Source organism: Macaca fascicularis, chromosome 12 (genome assembly GCF_037993035.2).
Source record: "Macaca fascicularis isolate 582-1 chromosome 12, T2T-MFA8v1.1".
In the NCBI taxonomy this organism is placed as follows: Eukaryota; Metazoa; Chordata; class Mammalia; order Primates; family Cercopithecidae; genus Macaca; species Macaca fascicularis.
Genome location: NC_088386.1, coordinates 60259876 through 60277067, shown reverse-complemented (window position 1 = coordinate 60277067; position 17192 = coordinate 60259876). Strand labels below are relative to the sequence as shown.

The 17192-nt window shown below is 37.6% G+C and overlaps 1 protein-coding gene and 1 pseudogene across 38 annotated transcripts in view; one reads left to right on the top strand and one right to left on the bottom strand.

Annotated features, from left to right (window-relative positions):
* Window positions 1–17192, top strand: part of COBLL1 (cordon-bleu WH2 repeat protein like 1) — a 194026-nt gene that overhangs the window by 121558 nt on the left and 55276 nt on the right. For 32 of the 38 annotated variants that reach the window (XM_074009326.1, XM_074009344.1, XM_074009325.1 and 29 more), the window contains 2 exons: window positions 695–792; window positions 906–1142. In XM_074009326.1, coding sequence (XP_073865427.1) covers window positions 695–792; window positions 906–1142 — 335 coding nt within the window. Of the gene's footprint in view, window positions 1–694; window positions 793–905; window positions 1143–4954; window positions 4995–17192 lie in introns of all 38 variants that reach the window. The other 6 variants (XM_074009350.1, XM_074009345.1, XM_074009349.1 and 3 more) reach the window with 1 other exon arrangement.
* Window positions 11499–12881, bottom strand: LOC102144165 (guanine nucleotide-exchange factor SEC12 pseudogene; annotated as a pseudogene).

Here is a 17192-nt window from a genome sequence, read left to right as displayed (position 1 = left end):
TCATTGGGGACTGTCTTTTGCAGTGTACTATGTTTGAAATCCTCACTGGCCTCTACCCAGTAAATGCCGACAGCATAGTCTCCTAACCCCATTGCCAGTGGTGGCAATCAAATTGTCCCCAGACTTTGTCAAATGTCCTCTGGGGGGGCAAAATTGGTCCCAGTTGAGACCCACCCTATTAAAGAAATAACTTTTATGAAACATTTAGCAGAGTACTGAGCAATTATAATGACTCACATTTTGTAGAAGAAAATATTTCACGTAGTTTAGCTGTGAGAGCAAAGTATAATAAAAATAAAGGAACAAACTGTGTGGTAGCAATTTCATATCTTGTTTAATTTGAAGTGTCCTTTCTATTTTACTTCTGCTTCTGAAATGTTGTATAGAACACAGACTCTGAATCAAAAAAACTGAGTTTGTGGTATAGCTCTGTCATTTCCTGAATGTTCGCCTTGATTATGTATCTTAGTTTTTTAAGCTTCAGTTTCCTCTTTTGTGAAATAAGAACAATATTTGCTTGTTGCTTTGAGAACTTAATAAGATTTAAGGTGCTTAGCAGAGTGCCTTGTTTGTAGACTACAATTAGTAGCTTTTAGCATTAGATAAGTTTACAAAGGGGAAGTAAGAGAAAGAAATCTTGGAATTGAACAGTCAGCCTCACGTACAAAAGTAAGATGCTTTTCTTCTATTTTAGAGTCCTGCCAAATATCACAAAACCTAGATATTATGAAGGAGAAAGAAACTAAAGGGTTTTTCAGTTTTTTTCAACGCAGTAAGAAAAAGCGGGACCAAGTAAGTATTTTCTTATATTGCATTTTGTAAGATTCTTCAAATATTTTTAATTACTAATGCTTTTTACTAATATCTTGAAATTACTAGATTTTGGCTTTGTTGTTCTTTACCAGACTGCCAGTGCCCCTGCAACTCCTCTAGTAAATAAGCACCGCCCGACTTTTACGAGGTCGAATACCATTTCCAAACCATATATTTCCAACACCCTGCCATCGGATGCACCCAAGAAGAGGCGGGCTCCACTGCCTCCGATGCCAGTGTCTCAGAGTGTCCCCCAAGACCTCGCACACATCCAAGAGAGGCCTGCTTCTTGTATAATGAAATCCATGAGCGTGGATGAGACAGATAAGGTGCGTAGTTTTGTTTTCTATTTTGTTTTTTTGGATGAGGCAAGGTACCATTTATTTTTCCTCTTACCTAACTTATCCTTTCTAGGTAGACTAGAAAGAAGTAGTCCTATAACAGTTGGTAATTAGTAGCAGTTACTAATCTGTAATAAGATGAATAGCTCATTCTAAGATTGGTACTAGGAATAGATCTTCTGTATAATATGTACAGGTGTGTGATGCAGTAAAGGATAAATGTCCATTTTAAGTAACTTTCATATTCAGGCGAAAAAAATATCCGAAAACTAAAGTCTTGGTTTACTAAGGCCTAACTAGGGGCTCTTGCTTGGTGCATGTAATAGGAATGGAAATACAGTCTTTATTTTTGAATAATTCTTTTTTAAACAGTAACACAGTCTTTGAGTTGTGTTCATGGGTTTCTAACCACATGTATCTTCTTGACCTGACTGAGATTCTCCAGGGAATAGCCTGGTATCTACCTAGTACATAGATACTCCATAGTGAAAAAAGAAAATGAGCCTTTTTATATAGAATATATCACAGTTACCTCTTATCTTCAAAGCACAGTTCTATGTGTACCTTTTTCTCAAAGTTTCTTATTACTCACCTTTAATCTCAAATTTTCCCTGACTTTGCCATTTTGTGGAGATCCATTTGCAAACTACTTTTCATTACTAAACAATCCGCGTATTCCTTGCTTTATCCATGTGAAAAATAAATGAATTTTTAGGTATATATAATTGAAGATGAGACTGTATATATTGTTGCTGGTAATCAGACAGAATGATTTAAGTAACTTTGAGAGCAGATTTTATTTGCAGATACTTGAGACGCTGAGAAGTTTTCTTGTATCTAGTTGAAAGATTTCGTTTCCCCCTCGGGAGCTTAGTAAATGCAATGCTAAAGTAAATTAACTCTTCCTAAGCACCTGATACACATTTCTGTGCTGCTTTGACTTAAAATTAACCATAGTTTTAAATGTAGTTTATAGACAATCATATGTGCAACTCAAAGAGATAGAAATGAATTTTGAAAATGCTTAACCTCAGTACTTGGGAAATGATCCATTAAGTTTCTTATTTCTATTAAGATTTTCTTGTCTAATTTAGTATTTGTGGTATAAAATCTCATAAAATCTCATCTAATCTCACAAATCAGGAGGATAATGTTTTTGTCAAGTGATAGAATCATATACTGACAAAGAATTTGCAGCGTAACTGCTTGAGAGTTAGGTGAATCTTCACAGAAGAGATGATTCTTGAGTTCACTCTTAAAATATGTGCGGGATTCCATTAGGCAAAGGAACCGTGTTCAGAGATGCAGGAATGTGAACACTATGGCTTGCCTAGGCATGAGCAAGAAACAGAGATTGAAATTAAGCATGGTAAGCAGGAGTCAAGTCAGGGTCCCAAAGACTTTGTTTTGTGCTTGTAGCCCTTTTAAATTTATTTGCAATAAGAAGTAGCATTTTTAGGGTTGGATCATAGAAGAGTGTAAATTATACTCTTGAGTAGCTATGTTTTTGCATATATTAATATATGTAGAAATATACTTTAGCCCATGCTCACAAATCTTTATTCTAGCTGTCCTCATCCAATCTATTTCAGTAAACTTCCTTTGTACTTGGTTCCCCAAGAGGTCTATGTTGTCTTTCTAGTAGTCTGTTTCTTAAAATTCTGGGCTGCGCTACCAGTGACCTCACTGAAAGCTATTTCTTTTGAAGCTCTCCCTCTGCTCTGTGACCAGTTGCTGCCCCTGTGTTAAATAATCTTTTTTTTTTAGTATGTTGCCTTTGGCAAACTACACATCTTTGTACAGTTTTCTAATTATTTTTTCTTTTGATCTGGACATCTGGATAGTTCTTTGATGTATTTATTGGTCAGTAGAACCCATAATTATTTGTTTTTCCCTAGAGAAGCTGAAAAACTATTTTTTATTTATTCATGGCAAAAATAATAGTGATTAAGCTGTAGTGCACACACAAATTCATACCTTCCTAGACATCTCTGCAACAAACTTCTTGATGTATTTGATGTGATTAATTACCCCCTTGGTCTTGATTTGTCTTTTTCTTCCTTGGTCTTCAGCCTCTTCTTATATCTCAGCCCTCTTGTATTTTTTTTTCTTGTCACTATTTTATTCATTTTCTAAATTTGGAGGCACTAAATCCATGGCCTTGGTCTATATTTGTGCACTCTTTCAGAGAAGACATCTCTTCTTTTTTGAGTTTGTGGGCTGATGGTTCTCAACTGTAGTGGTTTGAATAATGTTCCTTGCAAAAGGTGTGTCTGAACTCTAACCCCTCCAAAACCTAGGTTTCTGACCTTATTTAGAGAGAGAATTTTTGTAGTTGTACTTAAGGATCTAGGGATGAAGTCATCTTGGATTTGAGGTGGGCCCAAATCCAGTGACAGGTATCTTTATAAGAAGAGGAGACACACAGGGAGAGAGACACAGAGAAGGTAGTATGAAGACAGAGGCAGAAATTGGCATTATGCTGCCACAGCGAACCATTACCAGGAGTCACTGGAAGCTGCAAGAGGCAAGGGAGGGTTCTCCCTAATGCCTTCAGAGGGAGCATGACTCTGCCAACACCTTGATTTGAGATTTCTGGACTTTAGAACTGTGGAAGAATACATTTGTGTTGTTTTTAGCCACCCAGTCACGGTAATTTGTTAGGGCAGCCCTAGGAAACTATACATCAACTTCGTAATTCTAATCTCAATATTCTTCCAGTTGCAGTTTGAATTCACAGTTCCTATTGACTCATCACTACCTGGAAGATGTATTTAACACCAACATCATTGTTTTTCTACCAGACTGAAAATCTCAAGATCAGCTTTGATTTTCTTTTTACATCTAATTAGAGACCAATCCTTCATTCAGTCTCCCTTCATGATGTCTTTTATTCCCTCTGCTGACATCTTTTGTAGAGAAATCCAGGACAGAGTATAAAGAGAAAACCAATACTTAACATGTCATTGAAATACTCAATGTGGCAAGCTGCTGCATTTGTATTTCTTAATTATCACTTCTCAGTTCAGAAATTTTGCATAGCTTGTTGTCATTTTTCTGGGCATTCAAGATCCTCTACAGAATGATCACAATTTTACTTTTAAACTTTTTAATTCCTCATCATTTATAGGATAGGATAGGATACTTGTATCTCTAACCAGAAGATTTGACTTATTGTTGCTGATGCAAAATCCTGTGTTCTGTCTTTTCAGAATGAAGTGGCCCCACTTCCATCTTCTTCATTTCTACTTACCCATCCAAAGGATGTCCATTCTTTTATCAGATTCATGGAGAATTTTCAAAAGATTCCAGCACAGAATAATCCTTGCTTTCTCTAAATTTGTCTCTCTTGTCCCTTTTTATTTTCTCTTAATTTGCATTATGTATAGGTTGTATATGTTATTCTAAAAGTAAAATGAGGAATACAGTAAAAATTCTCCTTCCCTATCCCCAACCAAGTTATCCTGCCCAGAGGCAACCACTATTAACAGTTTCTCGTGTATCTTTCCAGAGATCATGTATGCATATTTAAACCAATATTCATGCTAAATATTTTTTTTTCCTCAGGTGGCCATATGCTACATGCATCTTATACTTTACTTTTTGGTATGGAATGATTTATTCTGGATATTCTTAGCAGTTCATAAAGGGCTTCACCTTTTTGAAGGATTGAATAATATTACATTGATGGGTATAACATGACTTACTTACCTCATCCTCTAAAGATAAACTTTAGGGTTGTATTATGGCTTAATGCTTGCAGCATTGTTAAATTTTGCCTTTTTCTTTTCCCCACCCAGAGGGCAGGAATTGTGTTCTCCAGCAAAATTCTGTAACATGGTAGGTGTTCAAGAGAATTGATAAGTAAACATTAATCACTGCTTTCATAGCCAGGTACAGTATATACAATGAGAATGTGTCACACTTATATCGTAAAATTTTAGTATGTCATTCATATATCTGGTAAATTTTCAGAAGTACTTGGATAACTTAAAGATTGCTTATGTTTACTTTTATGGTAATTGGACCATGTAATTCTTAACAATATATTTGTTAAGCTTTTATAGAAAAGCCAGAATTTAGATAAGGTTATATTGAAAACTTAAGGTCCAACTAAACTATACTGTACATTGCATAATGCTTATAAGTATAAATGATCCTTGAATTAAAATTGTTTATAGCCCAGGCTTGGTGGTTCATGCCTATAATCCCAGCACTTTGGGAGGCTGAGGTAGGAGGATCACTTAAAAGCAGGGAGTTTAAGACCAGCCTGGGCCACAAAGTAAGACCCCCGCCTCTACAAAAAAATAATAAAATAAAATAAATCAGCCAGACATGGTGATGTGTGCCTGCAGCAGTCCCAGCTACTCAGGAGACTGCGGTGGGAGGATCACTTGAGCACAGGCATTCAAAGCTGCAGTGAGCTGTGATCTCACCACTGCACTCCGGCCTGGGTGACAGGGTGAGACCCAGTCTTTAAAAAATAATAATAAACTTTAAAATAGTAAAAGCATGGTTTGTATAGCCAGATGCAGATATTCAGGAAATTCAGCAAAACATATGAATTTATGAGTGAATCATACTTATTTCACTGCTTGCTTGTTTTAAATTTAAAATCAAAGATGGTCATTATCACTATAAACATTTGTATCTATTTTCACAATTTAGTTTTGAATTCGAAAATGTAAAATGTCACTATTTTTAGTAATTGAAAATGATAGCATGTTGAGGAAAACATAACTTGGAAGAAAAATATGTATGACCAAATTGGTTCTAAGTATGTGAATTTTAGACACACTTTAATTTTTATTGTTCAGGATACAAAATAAACCACAAGGGTGCGCTGTTTGACAGAAGTATAGCATTCTAATTTTTCCACTTTTTTCTTCCAAAGCACCTTTTAATAAAGCAGAAAGAAAATACTGAAAATAGTTACATCGCATGAGAAATAGAAAATGCTTCTTCATGTGGGTAAATAAAGCTAGAGAGATAAATGTCAGTAACACATGACAAAGGGATTTTGTAATTAGCAATTTTATTCATTTTGAGTTTTTAATGCATTTTATTGTTCTTTTAAGAGCCACAGAAACTATGTTTGCCTTAGTCAAGGTTTACTGATGTCAGTAAATCTGTAGCTTAGGAAAAATTTTGTCAACCACGTTTATTTTATCCTTTTTGGCTGTCTATATTTAATAATTTGCCTCATTCTTCTAAGATATTTCTCAATATTAGCAAATTAAAGTATATGGATGGTGAGTTTTTTAGAGCTCATACTGAAAATGCTCACATAAAAGACTGTTGATTTGCTGAGCTAATTTTAACAAACTAATTGTGCCGTTTCCAAAGACTATTCAAAGTTAGCAGAGATAGCAAAGATCCAAGTTAGCAAATGATTTAACCCAAACTTTCTTAGAATATTTCTGCATCTAAAATTATTTTTTCCATCTAAAGAATACATTTTGAAGAACACATATTTTACTATTATTGCTGCAGTATCCTTTCATATCCCTAAATTTCTCTGCACCCTCTTTCACATTATTTCAAGTCTCATGTCATTTTTCCTATAAAGGTGAATATACCATCCTCTATGAAAATGTTCATTTGAAAAGAAAACTTTCCCATTAGAAATTTTCTGGCAGTATTTCTTGGTAGTTTTTGAGCATTTTTTAAATATGATTTTTCCTGATGATTTGAAATGCCATTTGTGTAACAAGACATGTAATAGATAATGCTTTATTTGTATGACCCATATAACATATATTCTTATATAAAATGTACATAGTCATTTACAATAAGATTGTCATTTGTGAAATGGGAAGTCAGAAATTCAATTACATTGACTTAAATTGAAAGTGACTTAGAATTCTTAGATAAATCTAAGTTCAGAAATCTAATTTCTGCACCGTATCTGCTGACCAAGAGTTTATGAAGAGAACATTTAATAAAATCAATGGCCAAAGGATGTTCTGGTCTTATTGACAAATTAGCCTCATAAACTGATTTTACATTTGAATAAGTGGAAGAAGAGTCAGGAAAAAGCATTGAGTAATCTTGACCCATAGAATTCACAGAACCTTTTGGAGAATTTTTCATTTGGCACATTTGGTGTGACTGCCGCTTGGAATGATGAATATACAACAGCAATCAATTTTTCCCCTGGCTATGGGCATGGCACATCATTTTGTTTCGGACATTACATTGTGGCTGGAAACACTGTAAGAAGTGATCTTCATTGGGCATTTTATTTTGTCTCACTTTGCATCCTGCTTTGTCCAGACAAATACTCAACTATTGAGAAATGGAAACTCTTTGCCATCTAGTATTATGCAAGTGAAATTTAATACCTAGAGTGTTAGTTTTAAAATAACTGACTTAACTTTTTAAATGTTTTACATTATTCATCTTTTACTCAATTTCATATTCTAATGTATATCATGGTTTATAAGCAGATAAGATGACATATTATCATATACTTATCAAATGTACGGGTACATATTTTGCTCTTTTACTTCATTTTAATCTTAGTGATTTTACACAGAGTATGTAAGGTTGTACCCTCTCTTTTAACAGAGTATGTATTTGCAATTTTTAAGAAACACACCCCTTTTTAGATTTTTACACAGGTTGTCACAGTTTATTTTCCCCTCCATTTTCCTCTTATATTTATTATATAGAAAGTGGACCACACGCATAATTCTACAATTGCCTAGGAACAGTGGTTACCATGGCATTTGCAGTTTGCTGTACAGAATACAGCTGTCTGTACTTCCAAAAATATGATTGGTTTCATTCAGTAGAGAAATGTACCAACACAGTATAATATTTAATCTGCTCCCCTTTTTAAGGCTTTCCTAGATATAATACATACTTTGCCACTGTAGTTTTCATCAGATTTTCAAAGGGTCATAATCACAATAATAAAAGCAATGGTGAATGCTTATATAATGCTTACTAATGTTTCAGACAAGGCTCTAAGAACATTACTGATTTAATCCTTATGACAACCCTCTGGGCCATTCCATTTTAGGTTTCTGACAATACTACCTCTGGCCTAAAAGTAAAGAACTATGAATTATGAGGAATCAATGACTTGTTAAATTTTAAGGAAAAATATATTATTCAAAGAGCAGTAGGTCATTTGTGGAATTAATGTGGATTTCTCGTTTTTATCTGTTAGTATATAAAAAGTCGTACCTCTCTGAAATAACAGGCTGAGTTAATAAAATACTATTGAAAATAATTAGTGTTAGGAGGCTTACTTTACCAGTATGAAGTTTACTTAGTCTCTGTACCTCTGTGATGTTTGCGACCTCATGGGGAGATTTGCCTTTCTCTAGTAACCAGCATGTGTTAACAGAGGCCAGGGCAGATAGAAGCAGGCCTCTTTCCTGGAACCACAGTGATAACCTTATGGTGTCACTGGGATAAGCCTGCTCCCAACCTTAATTCCCTTTCTGGATGAACTGACTTGGCCCCAGTTTGTTTGATTGACTGTAGCTTCACTCTGGTGTAGGTCCTAAACTCAGTTGACTTCTAGATTATTCACATTTTCCTACCCTGTGGCTAGGAGGGTCTGTGATCACTGTGATCACAGAGAATCATGGTTACCACCATTCCCTGTCTTTTAAACTTGATCCTGAGCTCTGCTTTCTGGTGGTTCATCCTGGGTTTTTTTCATCCAAGATGTACCATTGAGCTAGACCCTCATCACTGGGCTTTTACTAAATGCTATATGCAAAGAATTATCACGAATAAGACTTAGTTTATGTACTTTATCAAAGTATCATAGGGTTGATGAAAGCACAGATTGCCTCAGGAAGACAAATGGAAAAAACCTACAGGGGGATAACATGGGAATTTTTAGTGTGTGTGTGTTTTCTTTCTTTTGTGCCTAGAGAAGGGCTGGAAAGAAAAAGTCCTGACCTGGCTTGAGAGAGAGAATCTTGAATTCTACTAATAGGTCTATTATCTTTTTCTTTGCTGTTGTAGTTTTTTTTCCTTCACCTTCGCTGAACTTCTCTATGACTTAGTTTTCTCCTCTGTAGAATAAGGTTGTGTAATTAAATTTCCCAAAGTCTCTTCCAACTCTAGTATTACAAAATTATGCTATTTTGCTATTTTTAAAAATTGACCTCTAACAGATGAATGTGCTTGTTTTGGTTTGATCGACATTAACGAGATCATGGTGTCTAATTCTGGCATTACTCCTCTGAGGATTTCGGAAACTTAAAGTACAATAACAAAATAAAACATTGACTGACATCTTTCTTCCCAAACTCCTGACTGTAACACAAAGGTTAACACGATTGCATAGGTATTGCATTACTAAAAAGAAGTAGAAGACTTGATGATTGATGAAGACATGCTTAGATTAATGAGTTTGTTAACCATGGGATACAAATGTTACCATTGACTAATGATGAGTTTTAAAGTAGATGACTTTAAGAGAAATCTAGTGGCAAGCTTGGCCACTCAGAATCCCCTAAATGGGTTTAATTTTAGTAACCAAAAAGGGACAAGTTACTGTTGGTGGTGGTATTTAGATCACATATAAGTGAACCTAGTTGTAACCTCATTGCTTCCTCTTATAGTATTTATTTCAGCAGATTGGTAGGAGCAGCATTAAAATTGTCCACATAGTGATAGCTGGCCTAGTGTAGACGTAAGAGCTCCAGACCCTGGTACTGCTGTCCTATTTCTCCTCTCGTTATTACAGTTGTCTGAGATCTGACATACCACCTCTATTCCTTATACCCCTTCACTTTGATGTTATACAACTTTTCTTAATCTACAAAACCTAGGCAGGCTAAGATTTCCTATGCCATCAGTGAAGAATCTTAAAACAGGTTTATATAGAGAATAAAAAACTAGAATGTATAAGCTCTAGATTTTCAGGAGTTGGGAGGAAGTGCCATCCAAACAGGAAAAGGGTGTAGAACAGGGAGATACAGGATATCAGAAATAAACTTCCCCCACCCCACCAAAAGATACCATTTTATTTTTACAAATCACAATAATATAACGAAGAAACTGGCATGTATGCTTTCATACAATGCAAGCCAAAATTTGCATGCATGTGTGTGTGTGTATCTATGTGCATTATGTATATACAGGTGTAAAAACGATACACATATAATAATGGACACCAAAACTTCTATGAGGCGACTTTTATTTGAGATTTACTGATTTTTTTTCTCATCATTATATACATTATTTGTGTCTTATGAGATTGAGCTAATTTTATCACATCAACCATAAAACTGATTTAATTGTGATAAAAACAGCTTATTTTGCGAATTCAAAACAAGACCTCGTACTTCTAAATTACATTTATTATAGTGTAACAATAATATGTATAATAATGACACTTAAAATTGACTTGCTTGTCTAAGTTGTAAAATTGTTTTTGCATTCTTCCATGAAGAGTTAAGCGTTAAAACTTGACCTTCAGATATATGAAAAGTTCAGTTATTGGGATACAATAGCAAATATCATAAATTAATGTCAATTTATAAGATACTTTATACTATTTAATAGTGTTTATTGGGAATGTCCAGGTTAGAGAAGAATAATGTGAGTCTGTCCTTTGAAAAAGAAAACATGAGTTTTCTGACAATTTCAAGAGATTGTTTACATTCTCTCCACTAACCCCACCCTTTTCCACCTGTGAAAATCATATTATAAACAGAACCAACAGATTCTATTAGAAACATTTAACAAAATTATTGAAGTTGGGCTTCTATGTTTCTATCCCCTAATTGAGTGTTTTTATTTTCCGTGTGTATTCTTTCATTTAACTCTTTTTTTTTGGGGGGGGGGGTCTCAGTTCACTCTTTCCTTGTTTGTTAAATATCAACTTTTCCTGCCTAGTGGGCTGAGGTTCATTTTTCCTTTCCTCGAGGTTAGGGTAGACTATCTAGGAACTTATTACATCTTTAGGCCGGCTGGCTTAGTGCTACCCATCTGAATCCCCAGATTACTACCCAGGTCTTCCTTTTGCCCCTTCCTGCCCTAACAGCAAGTACCAGGCCAGTCCCTTCCCCAGCAAATGCCAGGGGCTTCATGTGAAGAGGAACTGGCCACAAGGCTGTGAGGGGAGGAGGAGAAACTGTTTCTGCAGGAAGGACAGCAGTGCCTCCAGGCTCTTGGGCATCTTCACATGTTTCTAGAGAAAGGACAAACTCAACTCTTAAGCCTCTAGTAGGCAGAAGGCAGGAGGCAGGGAGTGTGGCCTGGGCTTCAGACACCGCTGTTCTGGATGGATCCACAGATGATGAAGGCAGGGTTCCTGGCGCCCAGAGTCACGCAGGGCCACGACCAAGCCTTTTCACTAGAAGGGCAGGTAGTGCCCATTCATCTTATCAGAGGTAACCTCAGCTGTGGACCTGAATGGAGTGAGCAAAGGGAGTCCAGGCCTCCACTCTGCTCTAGAGATGGCAGTGTCCAGGCTCCTGATTCCCAGGAAGCAGGGAAGCTAAAGAAAACCTGGAAAGACACTCTGGAGCAGCAGGATGGTCACAAAGATAAGCCCGACACACAGCAGGAGCAGGAGCCTCACAGGAACACTCTGCAATGAAGGCAGCAGATGCAGCTGGCAATGACTGTCCACAGCCACAGAGAACCGGGCAGTTTCATGGGACCCAAGGAGCTCTGGACCACGACCCTTCTCAGGTAGAAAGGCCACATCTGTCACCACAATGCCATGGGCCTCCCTCACGTAGTACAGGCACTGGAGAGAGAAAGCTATGTAGATGGCAACAGAGCCAGTGACCATGCCCAGGCCTAGGAAGGTGCCAGACTCACTGACATTGAGGCAGGAGATGACTTCATGGCCACAGGACTTGGTGCGAAGGGGCAAGAAGTTGGAGCCATCCCAGGCTGTGAGGTAGCAGGGAGCGGGCTGGCTCAGGCGCTTGTGGGGAATTTGCACTGTGAAGAGTCACAGCCCAGCAGGCTGGTCTGGAACCTGCCCAAACCTGCAGGCCTGACGATGGTAAGGTGTGCTGGAAACGGTGGGTCCATTCTCTTGCCAGTGCAGCTGTGTCACCAGCTGATCCTTCTGCCACGGTTACCAACTTGACATCAGGCCCTAAAGCCAGGTCTTCAAACTCCCCTTCGTGGGCTTTGAACTCCAGAACCTTCTCCAGCCCTGGTACCTTCCAGACACGAACGTAGCCATCTGTCCCTCCAGTGGCAAGCAGGGTATTATCGTGGTTGAAGCACACAACTTTCTGCAGTGGATCAGAGCTGAAGTCTGTCTGCACTGCCTGCAAATTCTCTACCCTGAGTTCTAGCCCCTCGTGCTGGGTTTCCACATTTCTTCTCTGCTGGGGCTGCTCCCTTCCTTTGTCGAGGCCCCTGCTTCTTGGAACCTGCCTTCTCTGCCTTGTTGACCTTCTGTTGATGGGCCTGGAAGCGCAGGAGCTGACAGTGGGCATCCTGCCCTGCAGCAAGGATGTCACCAGCCAGTGCCAAGTTCATGGTGACCCGTGTCTCTGTGTCATGGGAGTGCAGCAAGGAGGCACTCAAGCGCCCATTAATCCGCTCTAGCTGCAGAAAGTGCACGCCATTCTTTATGCCTGCCTTGGCGGCGCCTCCTCCGCCTGCAGCGATGAGCAGCCCAGTGCTGGGGTCGACCTGAAGCCCTAACAACGGGAATGGAGCCCGGTACAGTTCTGGCGCCCGGCATGGGCCCATCCGGCCTGGCGCGCGTTCACTGCCCGCACCACGGCACCCAGGACGTGCTGGGCCTTTGACTACTGCCCAGGCCGCTGGTGAATTCGGCCCGTCGCCGCCTGGAGCACTCCCTTTGCATTTAACTCTTTAATCCAGGATACTTCGATTTCAGTGACCCACATTTTATAATTCAACTATGATTATTAAGTGATCTAATAACTAGTACAGAGCAGGTATTCAGTAAATCTCTTGAATGCCATTTGATTCTATTTTCTTCAGCTAAATTTAGTTCAATTTTGAATCAGAATTCTGATCTGGATGTGAATTCTGGGGGATTAACAATCTGGCATGGTTTTCAACCTGACCTTACCACTTTCATTAGTAGATTCTGTTTCTCCTTGTGGTATTTTCCTTTTTACAGACCATAAAATTTGGTGATGTGCATTCCTGTTAGAAGTGCAGTTTTCATTAATGGCAAGCAGACTTATCAGTGACTGTAACTAAAGTAAATAATTGAACATCGCTAATGATTAACCAAAGCAGTTTCCCCTAGTAAGTAGAAACCTCTGTGTTTTCTCATTTTGTAAAGCCTTCAGACTTAATAAATTTTAATGTCTACCACTTTTTAAAATGTAGTCATAATTTGAACAAAGAAAAGGTTTGTTGGTAGTAAAAGCTGAAGAGAGTTATAAATAGTTCTTTAATTTTTCACATTGAATTTGCTTATGAGACATTTCAAATGTATGTACTATAATACACATCCATGAATTCACTGATTCAACAAAGTAGTGTTAAATATTTAACTTTTATTAAAGTCCTTTAAAGTATGTTGAAGAGACCTGAGTTGACTTAAAGGTGGAGATTTTTAGACCCACAGTGATATACAGTAGACTAAGCATCGGTTCCTGAACGCTGGGCACTGTTGAGCTTTAAGGTTAATTATTACTAAGACTGATTCCAATAGGACTGTTACCAACGCAGTCACCAGAGAGTACAATCTTAAAGTAAATACCTCTTTTTACCTATACTTTTTACTCCAACATCTACATAATTATAATTCTTACATTATTTGCAGAACATTTTCATGTACTTTAAAATAGACAAATTAGATGTAATAATATCAGCTGATGGTTATGAAGCATCTATTGTATGCTAGGGACTGTGCTATGTATTTTACATATAACATTTCATTTAAGCATCCCAGCCCCTTTTGACATAGGTGCTGTTACTTTTCCTTTTCGTGAATGAGGAGACTGAAGGTCACAGAGACAATGGCAAGCTTTCTGGTTCAACCGCTTGTATTGACTCCAAAACCCATTTCTTTGGGAATCATTGTAATGGGCTGCCTTCTACCTTGCAAACTCCCTGTAAGCCTCTCTCCAACTGGACAAATTCACATTCAGAAATAGTGGGTAGTTTAGCTGTGATGAATGCAAGAGCAGAGCTATTGGGAGACTATTTGGAGCATACTCCTGAAGTGCACAGAAGAAAATATAGCTTAAGAATGCTGCTGCTGGCCAGGCACAGTGGCTCACGCCTGTAATCTCAACGCTTTGGGAGGACAAGGTGGGTGGATCACAAGGTCAGGAGTTCAAGATCAGCCTGGCCAAGATGGTGAAACCACATCTCTACTAAAAATACAAAAAATTAGCCGGGCATGGTGGTAGGCGCCTGTAATCCCAGCTACTCGGGAGGCTGAGGCAGAGAACTGCTTGAACCTGGGAGGCGGAGGTTGCAGTGAGCTGAGATCGTACCACTGCACTCCAGCCTGGGCGACAGAGCAAAACTCTGTCTCAAAAAAAAAAAAAAAAAAAAAAGAATGCTGCTGCTTAGGTATCAGTGGTCTTCCCACCCTTTTAATTTAATTTACTTTTTTAGCATTCTAAACTCATGATGTATATTACTTAAATGCTGTGGCAGTTTAGTAAGGCTGCTTTTAGCATTAGTCATTCCTGGGTTTGGAGCCTCTCCAGTCTTGCATGTTAGATATGTATATTCTCTGTAAATCCCAGTGTATACATGTGTTTTCCTGGCTACAATCTATTTAGAAACATGAGAGTCTTCTAACTTAAATGTCCCTTCTTTTCCTGCAGGCTTTCACCCTGCCTCCCCAAGAGAAGGTTTTTTAGTAGGTGTAGAACATCTCTTTCTCAAGTCCCAGTTGTTCTTCTGTTTTGTGTTAAGAGTGATGTTTTAGTTAACACACAATAATTCCACATTTGATTTTTATTATCTTAACTTTCCTTGGCAATTTCTTAAGTAATTGAAATTATTTTCCAAGAGTCTTCAAAAAACCTCTTGCTTCTGTATCTTATAGGACAACAAAAATATATATATAAAGCTATTTCCTTGAATGCTAATATGAATATTACTTATATTTCAAAAGAAAATTTACATTTCTGTCCATTAATCTGTTGCTTATTATCTAAACTCACTATTCTTATTTCTTCAAAACTCTTGCCTTTGCATGACTTATACCAATTGTTAAATTTACATTTTGTCCTCAACTTTAGTAAGTTTTAAGCATTATTAACAGCATAAGTTCCAGTTATGACAGGCCACATAATTGTACTTCATATCAATTAGTGAAATCATGTTCACTTTCCTCTAATGTCTTTTTATTTTTATTTATTTATTTGTTTATTTATTTTGAGATGGAGTTTCACTCTTGTTGCCTAGGCTGGAGTGCAGTGGCGCGCTCTTGGCTCACTGCACCTCCACTTCCCAGGTTAAAGCGATTCTTCTGCCTCAGCCTCCCAAGTAGCTGGGATTACAGGCACACACCTCTCTACCTGGCTAATTTCTATGTTTTTAGTAGAAACGGGGTTTCACCATGTTAGTCAGGCTGGTCTTGAATCCCTGTCCTCAGATGTTCTGGGATTACAGGTGTGAGCCACCGCACCAAGCCAATGTCTTTTTTCTTAGCCGCTTTAATTCAAATTGCAGCTTTAGTAATGCCTGTCCATTTACCATCATGATACCCATGCACAACATGGTAAGGGTGGTAAATGTCGCAGAATGGGGTTGTAAAATAAATGCTTCCCCTGATGTCCATGACTTTGTCTTTTCAATATGCACTTCCCCCAATTATCTTCATAAATGCTGTTGAAAAAAATTTAGCATTTATAAAACTGAAATATGTCTATTTTGACAAATTTTAAATTCTTTATCCGTAAAAATATAAATACTCTGTTTTACAAAAAGCTACCTTATTTTAAGACCTCTAGGCTGAATAATGAAATATATGAGTCTGTGGTTATTCTGTCTTTGAGTTATGAATAGGTTCATAAAAATTAGTCTGTATATATTCCTCCCTTTTATAATTCTGTACTGTCTGCTTTATTATAACCAAAATATAAGAGCTCTAACTCCCAAATAGATACTCTCATTGAGAAATTCATGTCATGGCTGCTTTTATCATGGAAAATACCAATAAGTGACAATGATAAGGAATGTGACCTAATGATGAATACATTTTTATTATACACCTCATGAAAGCAATCAGTTGAAACACGGGAAACATGGAACTGGGGAGGAAAATCAAATGCTGCTGTTGCTTCATGCATTAATTAAGCTGCCACTTATTGATCACCTATTGCATTCTTACTGGTAAACTAGATCTGCCATAGGAGTGGAACTTGGCTTTAATAGGGCTTTACAGAAGTAAATCCAAGAAATAAAATCACATCTTCTACTGCTTTTGATTTGCAGGTAATTATTTTTTTAAAGTGAAGGGCCATGTTCTTTTGGGAGAACTTTTGGCCTTTTTTTCTGATGTTTCCTAAATTTGTTACTCTTATAAGATATCAGGGGAAGGTTTTAGAACACAAAGACATTATCAGTAGAAAGATTTCTATTTAACCTTTATATTCTATTCAAAGCAATATTTAAATACTGCCAATTCCTTGGTGCATTTCTTTCTTACCTTTTTGTTGCAGCGGGCCCTTGTTTTGAATTATTTCAAACATCGATTGAGAATCCACCCCCATGCCTACCCTAGTCAGGATGATCATAATATTTAGTCAGAATTGACTTTAGTGACTCTGAAACAAAATCCGACTTTGGGTGGCAGGATTTAACTCTTTTCTTGCTGGATTATAGAGAAATCTGAAGAATTTTGGAGGAGGAATCAGAGTAATGGGATGGGGTTGGAGGCAGCTATTTGCCAACTAGTAGGAAAGAAGGTTAACATTTCAACTATTGGTAAGACCTCCCTGGTGCCACCTTGTCCCATTCCTCTGTTATAAGGCACAGTTAGTGGGTTTGTGAGAGGTTTGTTCGGTGAAGCTCCTGCCACTGTAGACCTAACAGTTTCTCTCCCTGTTGAAGTGACCTGCCTTCCTCTTTAGTACCTAACACAAT